Genomic DNA, 14,283 nt, shown 5'->3' with positions numbered 1-14,283 from the left:
TGGTTTTCTTTCTGTTTTTTTTTTTTTTTTTTTTTTTCCTCAGTTATTCTAGTTGTTCTGTTTCAGTATTTCTTCTCCCTATACATCTTGTCCACTAAAAAGTGTACAGGGATTTAGGGTTTTTTTGGTGGCAAAAGGACAAATACTGTTATACATCTACGACTATCAATAATGTGACACTGCAGACACCTTGTTTCCTAGCTTACATGGTAGCAGTATGTACAACAGTCTGCAGTAAGTAAAATTAAAACCACTTCATATCTATTACCAACTGCAAGTTGGCTGCAGACATCAGGCATTTTACTAGATGCAAAAAGTGTGCCATAATCAGTCATGTAGAGCAAATCAATGCAGCACTGTAAGTTTATTATTTGATAGTATCTTCAGTTAAGTAATGATGCTGTTTACGAGAACTTTAGTTAAATATGATGATCTTGTTGCAAGGTGCAATGCCTCCCAGGTGTATGTGACAGAAAAAAACACCACAAACAGTAAATTCCTTCTGTGCCTTACAGTTTTTCTAAAGGTTCATTGATGTTTTTCTTTGTTATTTTTGTTTGTTTGCTTGTTTGTCTTTTAAGTGGAGTGTTTTGTGCATATTAACATTCAGATGACTAAAGATAAGAGAAATTTACAAAGTATCTTTTCTGTACTTTGTGCAAGAGATCTTAAAATTACTGACTGTGCCTTTCAGGCAGATCTTCACATATAAACTTTGCAGTCTTTGATTCAATGATTCATCTGTGCAAAGGGAAGAACAATCATGCCACAAACACCAGGATTTTGAGTAATTTATTTTATTTATTAGAAAGGAAGTAGTGTCTTAGTGACAGTGTTCTCTTGTGGATTTTAAGTGGATAAGAAGTGACATCTAAACAAATAAATAGGACTGAGTGGCTTATGGTAAATGAGTTGATACATAATTCATATTATCAAGTCCTGTAAACTTGGTTTTATTGATGTCCAAATGCATTGACACTAAAGTCTTTATATTAACAACCAAGAGTCCTGCCCATTTTTATTTTGGCAGCTGAAATACACCTTCCAACTCTTTGCAAGCTGTTCTTACATTTGGGGAGACTGAGTTTACTTGTAAATCCCTTGGTAATAATTTGAGGAGATAGAGGAAAGGTGCATCTGAGAATAACAGCACACCTTGTACTTGTATACTATACAACTAACTGTATAACTGATTCAGTAACCAAAGAAAATACATGTATTTCACTAATGTGTTTATACTTGTACATACATAAGACATGTGTGTGTTTACCTAAATACTGATTTGTAAATCTTTCTGTATATGTAGACCTCTCTGAAGTGTTCTGTCCCTTAGATGGTCCTAGTTCAACTATTCATCTATGGGTAGATGGTATTTTTTTCTGATAAAATTCTTACTTTATCATTCGTTATTGGACTATAAGTAGCAAGGCCCACTTCTTTGCAAAATAAAGACAAAGATAAAGGGTAGATAGGTAGAAAATGTGGAAAGGCTCTCAATGCAAACTTCTGAAGATTTGTCACTTTGATGTACAGTGGCACTGTACATTGTATACAGTCCCTACTTTTGATCATATCTTGCTATTGAAGACTGCTTACAGAGCAGAAAAGCTGCTTCTACCTGAGCAGACCATACATAAACTGAACAAGCCATGTACACACTCATATCTAACACTTCTGTAGAAATAGCCATTCACTATTCTGAGACAAGCTACTCTTTATCTTCTTTGAAATTGCATCTATTAAGAAAGATGGTCACAGAACTCTTCCTGTGAATCTTCAGCATCATCAGGAGGGAGGGGTGAGTAGAGATTTAGCTGAATTTTTAGTGCTTACATCTCCATTATCTGATGAGTTCTTGCTATATAAAAAAAAAAAAAAAAAAAAAAAGGTAAAAGGTAAAAGGAAGGAAAATCTTCAAAGTTAAAAGAACAGGAATACAGAATACCCCCTATAAACCAGAATCAGAATCTTAGTATGCCATCTCTGTAGTGCATGGCAAGTACACATTGCAGTACTACACCTCACAGCTAAATAGATTAAATCCCTTTAAATAGAACAAGATATGTCCAGGTATGAAACTAGCATTTCTGGTTTAACTGAATGAGTAGGAATCCTCATTTAACTTAATGAATAGAAGAAAGTGAATAAGTGCAAGGCTTGTTCCCTTCCCTTCCCTTCCCTTCCCTTCCCTTCCCTTCCCTTCCCTTCCCTTCCCTTCCCTTCCCTTCCCTTCCCTTCCCTTCCCTTCCCTTCCTTCCCTTCCCTTCCCTTCCCTTCCCTTCCCTTCCCTTCCCTTCCCTTCCCTTCCCTTCCCTTCCCTTCCCTTCCCTTCCCTCCCTTCCCTTTTTGCTTTGTGTTCATACAGACTTTTGTTTAAAGAAAAAAACTACCAACAACAAAACAAAACGGTTATGTATCTCTCTCTGTTTTGCTTTGCTGTTTTCTTGTTCGTGTTAACACAACACTGCCAGATAATCCAATAGTTATAAATCAGTTTTGATGGTGCACATAGATGCTCAGTTAAGGGCTTCTCTATGCAAAGAAGCTATTCATGGAAAAATACATAATAGCTATTCTAGAACAATTCTGCATGTGCATATTTTTAGTTTAGAATAAGTGTTTCCATTTTAACTTGGTTTCTTTGTTTGTTTGGTTTCTTTGTTTTTTTTTTTTTTGTTTGTTTTGTTTTTGTTTTTTTTTCCTGAAAAATGTATCCAAAATTTCATTCCCTTCTGGTTAGTGGATAAGATCTAATTTTAAAATTCTATAATAGAGGATGTGAATTCTTCAGATAATTTTAAACGAGAACCATTTTACACTCGTGGGACTCATCATCCTGTAGACAATTGCATTACTCATTATAGAATTATGCTTCTACCCAAGAAGTTTTTACAACGCATAATATTGAAAATATTATAAATGGCATTGATTTCTCTGAGAAAATCCTTGCCATCCATAGTCTTGCACATGTGGCTGCATACACAAAGTAATTTTGAACAACTGAAACAAAATTGCTTTATTTCACTTGTACAAGGCTTGTACAAGGACAAAAAGCAAAGACAGACATCTTTTTAGTAGGTCAGTGCTACATCTAGCCCTTGAGTGTTGTCTATAATCAGTTTAACTCTTCCTATGTTTTGACACTCTTCTGTGATCCTCCTTCATTACTGCATATCCAGCAACAAGATCCACATTTTAGCTATAACCTCTTTAACTGCTTCACTGTCATCAAGATTTCATGTTTGAAATTTTTATGGCTAATGTAGGTTTTATATCCCTGTTTTTAATCACTGAAATCTGTGTCATGGCCTAAATTAGCAATATATTTAATAGAATAAAATACGGTCATATGAGATAACAGTTAACATAGACCTTCATAGCAAAATAAGTGTAGAAGTAGGGCTGTTAATTATGAGAATCTGAAGATAACAAGGCAAATCAAGTGGTAACTAAGGATAATTTTAGTGCTTAAGTTGGTATATTGGACAAATGGCATTCCTTCAAATTTGTCTAAAATCTGATTTGTTTCTCCCAGCTGTGTAAATTAATATGATAAAACAGAATACTTCTCCATACAAGCTTATCTTGACATGTCAATATGTCTATTTTTCTTGTTAAAACTACTTACATTGCTCGTTTTTCAAGTGCCAATGATAAGGATGCCCCTTATTCTGTCCTTTTTAGATCCCTGGAACTTCTTCTGTTGTTCAAAAAAAATGGAAGTCTCTGCAGTCCTCAGCACAGCAACGAGGGCTGGGACAGTCAACAAAGTCAAAGATCAGTGCTGTGGCAGCTGAAATAAAACAGATTCGTGCAAGAAGGAAAACAGCACGTATGCTAATGGTTGTCCTCCTGGTTTTTGCACTTTGCTATCTGCCAATTAGCATCCTCAATATCTTGAAAAGGTAAAGTTTATCCCAAAATGTAAACACTTGGTAAAGTTTTCTGTCTAAAATCAATCCTCTGTTATGAGAATCTTAATATTCTGACAGATACTTTTGAAGGACAAAGCCTACTTATTTCATGATAAAGAGATTGAAAATAAGCATATATTTGCAAGAAAAAAATGAACCTGACTTATCTACAGTACTGAAAATCTTGGACAGATTGTACAAGCCTTATTAGTAATCTCTTCCTCATGAAAGTGATCTATCTTAAATTCTCATTAAAACTTGCCATTTACATGGGAGTACAGCTTGTTTTCTGTAAATGAACCCTGGAAGTGCACTTCCCTAAAACAGCAGCTGAAAGCTGCCAGGAGAAAATAGTGTAATGGCTTAGCCCCAAGGACTTTTACCCAAGCTTCATCAAGTACTGTTTTGAAACCCAGTTTTGAATCTATTTTTAGGATAATCCTTCAGTTTTTCCATTAAGCTGTTGTTTTTGGGGTTTTGCTTTTGTTGTTTTTTTGTGTTTTTTTTTTTTTTTATAACTTTTTACCCTCTTCTCTCCCTCTCATTTGAAATGTAATTGTTTACACTCTGTTTTTGTGCAGAGCTTGATAAGTTTTGATACAATTACATCTCTTGAGACCACTGACATATTGATAAATAATGACATATAGCAGAAGGTTTGATCTTGAAGCTATCAGCTGTCTTCAAGAGGCAAAGGATCCTTAAAAAAAAACATTGTTTTGTCGGTGCTTGAGAAATATTTGATTTTTAAAGTTGGATATGGAGGCTAGAATACATCTCACTGAATTCTGACATATTTCTGAGATCTGATTTAAGCACTTTTCATGCTCAGATCACTTAGTAGGCAATACAGAAATAAAGAAATATTTCCAACTCAGGCCCCATGTGGTCTAAACCATAGAGGAACTACAGAGGCTCCTTCCACTACACTGGTAGAGTAGGCCTGCAGGTAGATGTATGTTTAAAATGAAAACATTGCGCATAAGGAATCAGGGCACACTACTCTGGAGTACGAAAGCTGCTATTGTGGCCTCCATACCTCAGTTCTTGGCCAGTTCCACAGAGATCCTGTTGAATAATGGTCCAAGAGCTGAAAACTCCAGTTATACAGATGGGTCAAAAACAACATTTCCCATCTTATCTAGCACCCACTGATGTTGCTACATAGCAGAAAAGTCATTCCACAGAGATCCTGTTGAATAACGGTCCAAGAGCTGAAAACTCCAGTTATACAAATGGGTCAAAAACAACATTTCCCATCTTATCTAGCACCCACTGATGTTGCTACATAGCAGAAAAGTCATGTATCTGCACTTTTCCGAAGTGTTTCTGCTTTATATTGTGCAAAACCACCAAGTATAGATGCTGAGCCATAGGGAGAGGACTTTATACTCTCAAGCAAACAACAGCATTGAATCAGCTTTTCAGTGATACTGCAAATAAGTCATCAAAGGAAAAAATAGGCTAGAATTTGGCAATTACTCCTTTTTATATGATTTCTAATTTTGCCATCTTTCAGGTTTGATTTTCTTTTTCCTTAGGGTTTTTGGGATGTTTAATCATGCTGATGACAGAGAAACCGTATATGCCTGGTTCACATTTTCACACTGGCTTGTATATGCAAACAGTGCAGCCAATCCTATTATTTATAACTTCCTCAGCGGTAAGTTGCAGTTATCTAGAATTCAAATTTAATGTATAGTTTAAATGTAATAAGCCATAGTAAATAAGAATAATGACTGCATAACATCAGCTGCACTCCTCCAGTGAGAGCTAGATCCTGTTCCCTGATGAATCCCATTATCTTCAGACTATCTACCTATAACCAATCAAAAGAGTGCCAGGGCCCAAGTACAAATGCTTGAATTCAACTGTCCATGCCATTAGTCTGTTGGAGAAGTGACTGGCATGACTTCGGACTGAAACAATTACCATTCTCCTAAATCACTGGGTAATGTTTGAATTAGCACAGCCCAAGCGCTGTCCCCAGTTGGCATTTTGTATGCAGCTCTCAGGTTTTGGAGTTTGCAAGTATTTAATAATACTTGTAGGGCCAGACTGTGCCAATTAGTTTCAACATTAAAGAACCAGACAGGATGCTGTTTACTTACTAGTATATGCTTGTCTTAGTTTGTTATTCATCTTATTCGGCTATGAGCTGCAGAATCATGACCAAAACTGGTGATATTACAGCAGGGAGAAAAAAATTTGGTAGTCCTCACTACACATATTCCTTCTGTGTTGGTTTGTGTGTGTGTGTGTGTATATGTGTGTGTGGTGTCTAGTGTGAGGATGATCTAAATAATTTATCCCAAGCTCTGAAAGCAGACTAATAGGCTGTTGAATACATTTTTAAAAATTTATTGAAATTGAAATACAGAATAAACTCTCTCATTTCACATGTAAAGTAATGATGCAGTCATTTAAGCCTACTATTGCTCAATTAGTTGTTTGTTTGTTTTTTTAATGTGTTGTTAATCAACAAATTATCCATACCTTAATTTCATAGGTCATTCTACTTTGTCCATCCTGTCTTGCGAATAATTATTTAGACCTCATACTGTACCTCACATATCTTCTTATGAAGATTGTATTTTGTCTTTCTCCAAGCTGTTTAAAATGTCATTTGCTGCTTCAGTAGTGATAGAAAAACATGTTAATGTTCTGGATTAATTTTGCATTAGATAAGTCCTTTTTTTTCTAAGCTATAAAGTTGATTGAAATATGGTTTACAGTATAATTTTTTGTCATTACTCTTTTCTTCTGTTTGACAGGGAAGTTTAGAGAAGAATTTAAAGCAGCGTTTTCTTGTTGCGTCTTTGGTATTCACAGTCACCATGATGAACGACTCACAAGAGGTCGTGCCAGTACAGAGAGTCGAAAATCTTTGACCACCCAGATCAGCAATTTTGACAATGTTTCAAAACATTCAGAACATGTTGTACTGACCAACATAAACACACTTACGGCAAATGGTAATGCATTAATTACCCACTGACAGTATCATTGTTCCCATGTCTTCTGATGCTGTGCTAGTAAAATCTAATTGTGCATAGAACAGTCTTTGAGTATAATGAGAAAAAGTGTTCACAATTAAGAACTTACAGTAAGAAAAGTAAGTTACAAAATATATTTTACAGAGTATGCTGCAAATTTGATAATATATTTATGAATCAAAATTTCATTTAATCTCGTTCAAAATCTGAGCTGCAATTAGAGAAGGCATAGAGTAAAAATATTTCATTTAAATATTTTCTTTGGACCTCTGCGTTCTTTAATTTCCTAAGTAAACACAGAACAGATAGCTGAAGATGTGAAAATAATTTTCTGTGATGTTACAATCTGTTTATAAACAGATATATTTTAATTAGAGCTAACTAGATGAAGCTTTAGGACATTTTGTAACAGATACCTGTATTAGCCAAAAAAAAAAAAAAAAGTGCAGCTTGAAATACCCAAGTGTCCTTGGCTATTTCAAATGATCTGCTCACCAAGAGTTCTGATGTGAGTTGAGCTGATCAAATAAGAAATTGGCATGAACTTCTAGTCTCACATTTTATGTTCTTTTCCATATTGGATAGGTTTTTATATGTATTCAGAATCAGTGGAGAAGACACTCTTGATTTTTCTCCAATACAGGTTGGTGAGCATAGTTAAAAATGAAAGGCTGAACTTGTTCAAACTTCGCTAGTTTCATGTAGACACTAAAATGACTGTGCAATTCTCTAGTCTTGTGTATAAGTGGAAAATGACATATAAATTATGATTTTATATTTCTTATTACATATATATACATTATATGTTATATTCTAGTGGGATTTTACAAGAGATGGAATTCATCCCTGCTCTCCTAGATATATGAGCACTATTTGTCTAAAAGTTATCTTAGGTTAGGACTATATAGCTGTATACCAATAACAGAGAACTTGGTATGTCCAAGGACAGGTAATCAATTCTTAATACAGGTATCTAAAAGGAATGGAATTAATTACATCTGAAGGTGTGTGCCTTTCACTACTGTAGAAGATTCACCAGGTGACTTACTTAGTTCAATTTCAATCCATCAGTGTTGATTACCCAGAAATAGGTTTCTGCTGGATGCTTTTCTGGAGCATCAGCTAGAGGCTGATTAGCATACTCCACATTTAAGAGTATAAAGGATTTTATACTATAATGCTGGAAATCAAATCCAGAAATAAATTCCTTCTATATGATGATATTAAAGAGAGGACTTTCTTCCACTAGGATTGTAGGATGGGATTTTTATTCAGTGCTTATATATACATACAAATAAGTGGTCTAGATGTTTAAGCAACCAAAAGAGATCTAGATTCAATTAGGTTATGTAAACACGGGTATCAGAAACTACCTATTGAAATTTTTCCTGATTTTTAGGCATAATGTTGCTGGTCCAGAAGCATGTAATACTTCCCATCTCTACATGTAAACCTGATATGGACACTAGTGCTTTGCTAGCTGTACTGGCACCCTATAAACACAGTCAATAGTGCCTAAAAAGCTTTTCAGCACTCTCCAAAATAGACAGCTGATGGTTGGTCATTAACTACTGTCTACTTTCCATGTTGTGACCAGGTTAGCCAGATTTGCCCTTCTCCTTTAGTGCTGTCATTTCTATATGTATGGCGTAAGCAAGATCACAGCAGTGAAACCCAGATGGCAGTGGGACTGTAGGTGATGTTTTAGTCTATTATTTGTCATCATTCTTTTGTACTGACACAGGAACCTGTAGTGCTCTGCTGTTTAGTGTCACATGGATAAGGAACAGGGCAATTTACCAAAAAATGCATGTTTAATAAATTGAACATATTTAAAATGTTTAGAAGTTTAATACATCAGAAATCCCCTAAGGCTTCAGGCAAGAAGTCTTTTAAAATTTACAGTGAAATTTGAAATGTTTTCTGGCAGATTACTTTGTTAGTAAATCAACACCTCTATACCATTCAGAGAAAATGCCAGTTGCAGAGTGAGCCAGCCAACTACATGTTACAAGCAGTAAATTCATCTTAAAATTCTTATCTTACAGGAATTACAGCTACATTCAGCCCTTTGAAGTCAATGGAACTGCATCTCCACATACCAGGAGTGAACATGTCTTCAAATTTAGATGAAACAGTGAGAATTTCTGCAGGATGCACTGGCAACACAGAGAATGCAGAATGGGATAAATTTGTCCCTAGTGTAACTAAACTTACCTCAATGGAATTACAGCAAGGATGACTTTGGCTCAATACAGCTGAGAATGGCATTTGTTTTTAGCTGTGTTACAGACTAGAACAACTGGACAAAAGGATTCCTGCAAAACGACTGCCTCTTCTACTTCTTCTCAGTCTTATGGAAACCTACTTACCTCAGTATGAGCTAAGCAACGTCTTTACAAGTCTTTTTAAAGAGTGGATTGTATCATACTTTGTAAATACTGTAGATATTTATTTTTATATATTTTAGATGCTGTGGAATGTTCTAAAATGTACCATATAAAGAATACTACGTATTTGAAAGAAGTCTCAAATATTTATTTATATCCTGTTTCTATTAATTAATGACTTATTTACAAGGAATACTTATGCACTAGTGGTATTCTGGAATTACTTTGCACTTCTTTTTCTGCTATTCCACTTGTAGTAAATTCTGTATTAAGGAAGTTTCACTTCAGATTGATTTTGGGAGATTCCAGACTACTTTTCTAAGCACAGACATGCTTCTGAGACATGAATTCAAAGTGCTGAAAGTCACATATATTTTCAAAGGTTACACTAAATAGCCAGTCTCTTTTTCTTCAGGTGAGTGCCTAAAAGGTAATTACTTAAAAAAAAACTTGCATGACGTTCAAAGGTGCTATTCCTACTCAGGCCACTAGGAATAACAAGTATCAGCACTTCTGAAGAACTGGACATTTTAGCTTTGGTAACTCCTTTTAGTCCATAATGTCTGCAAGTGCTACTCCAGAAGATCTCCAAATACTCTTAAAATAGAAAACACTGGTTATTTTGCTTGCTCTCACAGTTTATCTTTCATCTGCCATTTAGCATCAATGATACAAACATTTAACAATTTTATGTGCCAAGAAAATGTTGATTTTTGAACAACTAAAATAAAGTATTTCTCTCTGGAAATTTAGAGGAGATATTTCATTGCTCTAGCAGATGAAGTACTCACTCATCTACTTTTCATTTATGGGAGAAACTCTTTGGCCTGGGGCTCCCTACCACATAATGTAGTATTTTTCCTTGGTGAATGAAGCTGATACATCACTGGAGCTTTAGTGTACTTGGGGTAAAGGCCATTGGCAGTTCTTGACTCCTGCAACCCTTTGACATGCTGGAAATTGAGGATCTGGCCTTAATTTTTTTTTTTTTTTTGTAAGAAAAAACAATTATTTTTTCTCCTCTTTGTTCTCTTTTCTGACTTTTACTTATATCCTCAAAATATTATGACACTACTAAGAACTTATTTTATTAATAGTTAGAACTTCATATTCTTTTGTGTGAACAGTATGAGATGAAATTTATTCACTGACAAAATTCTTCTTTTTTTTTTTTCTAGCCAGAGTGAAAGGCATATCTTTCAGACACAAGTGATACAATAAAAACTTATCTAAGGTTTGAAATTGTAAAGTTGGGTGTAGTGTTAACTAATTCTTGCCAGTACATAAAATATGGTTACCCAGCTAAATACTTTATTATCTTCATGAAAAAAAAATGTGCATCCAAAACATGGGGTTTTCTGAAAGAAATTTTTTGAGGCAAATATTTTTAGTTCTTTATTCATTTTATTATATTTTATAAAATTTTAGAACTACTTAGATACCTTTTTCTGGAATTTTTCTTTGAAGATAAACCCTACACTGATAATGGAACATACTGAAGAAGAGAGCAGTGGATATTAATAAAAAGAAATAGCTGAGAAAAGAGTGCAAGATTTTGTGAGTGATACAGAATTTAATGCCTTTTGTATGTGGCAAAAACTAAAAGCATCTTAAGCATCTGGACTTCTCCTGACATGTGAATTAATACTTATAATTAAATTTTGAGAGAACTGGAAGAGAAGTAGGCTGACTATTACATCAACTTTACAAAATTAGAGCATTTTAAGCTAAGGGGCTCCGTGAGAACTGGTTGGTGCTTAAACACCACTTCTTCCAAGCTTGGAGCATCCCCAAGAGCAAGAAATCAAAGAAAGGTGGAAAAAGGCCTGTGCGGATGAGCAAAGAACTTGGATAAATTAAAAGGAAAGAAGAGAATCCATTAAACGTGGAAAAAGAACTTAAAACTGGGAAGAATATAGGAATGTTGTCAGGGCCTGTGGGGATGCAACGAGGAAGGAAGACTAAGGTCCTCTTGGAATTATTCCTTGCAAAGGAGGTAAAGAATTACAAAAAAGGTTTTTTTAAGTATGTCAACAGTAAAAGGAAGATTAGGGAAAATGTGAGTCCCCTAATAAACGAGTTGGGTGCTTTGGTAATAGGAGACACTGAGATAGCAGAGATTCTGAATGCTACCTTTTCTTCAGTCTCTGATGATAAGACTAGCACTCAGGAATCCCAGACCCTGGAGGTAAGAGAAAGAGGTAAAGGTAGCCTTTCCTGTGGTTGAGGAGGATCTGGTCAGAGAGCATCTATCCAAAATCAACACAAACAAATCCATGGGCTCCCATGGGGTGCACCCACATGTGCTGAGAGAACTGGCAGAGGTGACTACTGAACTGCTGTCTCATTTTTGAAAGGACTTGGCAAACGCAAGAAGTGCCTGTAGGCTGAAGGATAGCCAATGTCACTCCAGTCTTCAAAAAGGGGAAGAATGTGGATCCGGGAAACTAGGCCAGTCAACCTCACCTACATCCCTGGAAAGGTGATGGAACAACTTGTCCTGCACGCCATCTCCAAGCAATTGAAAGAGAAGAAGATTATCAGGAGTAGTCAACATACATTCACCAAGGGGAAGTCATGCTTGACCAACCTGATAGCCTTTTAAGTTGTCATTACTGGCTGGATAGGAGAAGAGCAGTGGATGCTGTGTACTTGGGCTTCAGCAAAGAGTGTGACACTGTTTTTTTGTTGTTGGTTTTTTTGTTTTGTTTTGTTTGTTTTTTGTTTTTTTTTGACAACGTCTTTGTGATGAGACTTAGAAAATGCGGAATAGAATAGATGAATAGGATGGATAGTGAGGTGGATTGAGAACTGTCTGAGTGGTAGAGCTCAGAGAGTAGTGATTAGCAGAGCAGAGTCTGTTTGGAGACGTGTTACTAGCAATGTTTCCCAGGTGTCAGTTCTTGGCCCAGTCAACAGACAGTCTTGTTCAACATCATCATCAATGACCTGGATGAAGGGATAGAATCCACCCTCAGCAAGTTTGCTGATGTTACAAAGCTGGGAAGATTGGCAGACACACCTGAGGTTTAATAAAAGCAAGTGTAGCTTGCACCTGGGGAGGAATAACTGCATGCATCAGTACAGGTTAGGGGAGCTCTGTAGAGAAAGACCTGGGGGTCCTGGTGGACAACAGGTTGGCCACGAGTCAGCAGTGTGCCCTTGTGGCCAAGAAGGCCAGTGATACCTTGGAATGCATTAAAAAGAGTGTGGAGGTGATCCTCCCCCTCTACTCTGGTCTGTTGAGGCCACATTTATACTATTGCATCCATTTCTGAGCTCACCAGTTCAGAAAAGACAAGGATCTCCTATAAGGAGTCCAGCAGAGGACCACAAAGACGATTGAGGGCCTGGAGCATCTCCTGTATGTGAAAAGCCTGAGTAACCTGGGTTCATTCGGCCTGGGAAGGAGAAGATCTGATTAATGTTTATTAATATCTGAAGGGAAGCAGGAGGCAAATGGATGAGGCCAGGCTCTTCTTGGTGGTGTGTAGCATTAGGACAAGGACTAATGGCCTAAAATTTTGAACAAAGGAACAGGTTGCCCAAAAAGGTTGCAGGTTCTTCTTGTGAGTAGATATTCAAGGCTTGTCTGGAGGCCTACTTGTGTGACCTGTAGGGAACCTGCTTCAGCAGGGGCGTTGGACTAAGCAATCTCTTGAGGTCCCTTCCAACCCCTGCAATTCTGTGATTTTGTGATATCTGTATCAGGTGATATCACTTGTGAGTATGAATGCAAAAATTTTACCTGGGATCATGGGAATTTTGGACATGTTTACGGGAGAGAAGGCCATGGCATGGTCCTCCAATTCAAGAAGTTCTTCAAGCAGCAAATGGTTATCATCTAAGTATTCCAGGAAGAACCACCCTACACTGGCTGTAGTCTTACACTTGTCCACGGTACCTAGTATACTAGGAGGACATGGCTAGGTGAGCCTTCCATCTGAACTCTTACAGCATTATCAATGTTGTAGTCTGTACTATGTACTCATACTTCTGTTTGATCTGGGTTTTTAGGTTCATGACTTCACTCACATGTTTTGTTGCTGAACTGTCAAGTTGCCTGAGAATTGTTCAGGAATTGAAGAAAATTACCCATTTATGTAAACATGTTTCTCTTAGCTTATCCCTTGCAGAAGTGTATTTAAACTGGAAAAGTGAAACCATGTTTTAGCTCTCATTTATCTACAGAGAGGCAAACTCATCCGACTTATCACTGATTATAAAATTCATGGTTGGTTTATCATTTATTAAGTAGCCAAGTCAGTTTCTGACACTTGTATTGCAAGGGGTTGTGGTTTTTTTAGATATGTATCTTAGCGAAATTTCTGGTCTGTATATACTTATTGATTGTTCCTCTGGTCTGCTGTCCAACGTGGTCCACAGTAATTCTTTCCCTTTAGTAGACCATGATTCAGTCCCACATCTGAGATGATAATAACCAAAATCACTTCTGAAGTGCACTGAAAAGCGCTTATAGAAGATGGTCAAATGTGGCAACAGTTAAACAAAACTGAATGTTTGAAAAGGCATTTCAGAAGAGATTACAGGAAACAGTGAAAGCCATGCTCTGTCTGTTCCTCCTGAAATCAAGCGCTAGCTGAACACAGGACGAGTGCCAAATAAACGCCTAAGAACTACCTCTCACCTAGAGGCAGTCCAGCTCAACTGCTACTACAAGAAGACAAATGAGAAGGTGTAACAAACGCAGCAAGGAAAGCTCTGGGCGTAGGGAGAGGCTTGGGCTGCTCCCGCCCGAAGGAGGTGGGAAGAAGAAGGCACGAAGTCTGCCCAGGCGGGCTGTCAACTCTGCCTCCCCCGCCGCTGCCGGCCCCGGCCCCGCTTCCCCTCGTCCCGCCCCGCGCCTTCCTCGGGGGCAGGGCAGGGCCGGACGGGCGCTGTCCCCGTGCCGGGTGCTGAAGGGGCGGCGCCGCACGGCACCTGCCGCTGTTCGGCGCGGAGCTGCACCGCCGGCGGCCGGCC

At 37.3% G+C, this 14,283-nt stretch overlaps 1 protein-coding gene across 1 annotated transcript in view; it reads left to right on the top strand.

Moving 5' to 3' along the window:
* The window catches only part of HCRTR2 (hypocretin receptor 2), a 32,389-nt gene extending 23,237 nt beyond the window's left edge, over positions 1 to 9,152 (top strand). Inside the window, exons 5-8 of the mRNA XM_010707821.3 lie at positions 3,685 to 3,905; positions 5,456 to 5,577; positions 6,689 to 6,889; positions 8,959 to 9,152. Coding sequence (XP_010706123.2) covers positions 3,685 to 3,905; positions 5,456 to 5,577; positions 6,689 to 6,889; positions 8,959 to 9,152 — 738 coding nt within the window. The remainder of the gene's footprint in view (positions 1 to 3,684; positions 3,906 to 5,455; positions 5,578 to 6,688; positions 6,890 to 8,958) is intronic.
* Positions 9,153 to 14,283: the final 5,131 nt, after the last annotated feature.

Source organism: Meleagris gallopavo, chromosome 2 (assembly GCF_905368555.1).
Source record: "Meleagris gallopavo chromosome 2, MGAL_WU_HG_1.1, whole genome shotgun sequence".
Classification (NCBI taxonomy): domain Eukaryota; kingdom Metazoa; phylum Chordata; class Aves; order Galliformes; family Phasianidae; genus Meleagris; species Meleagris gallopavo.
This window is presented reverse-complemented; position numbering and strand designations above follow the sequence as displayed.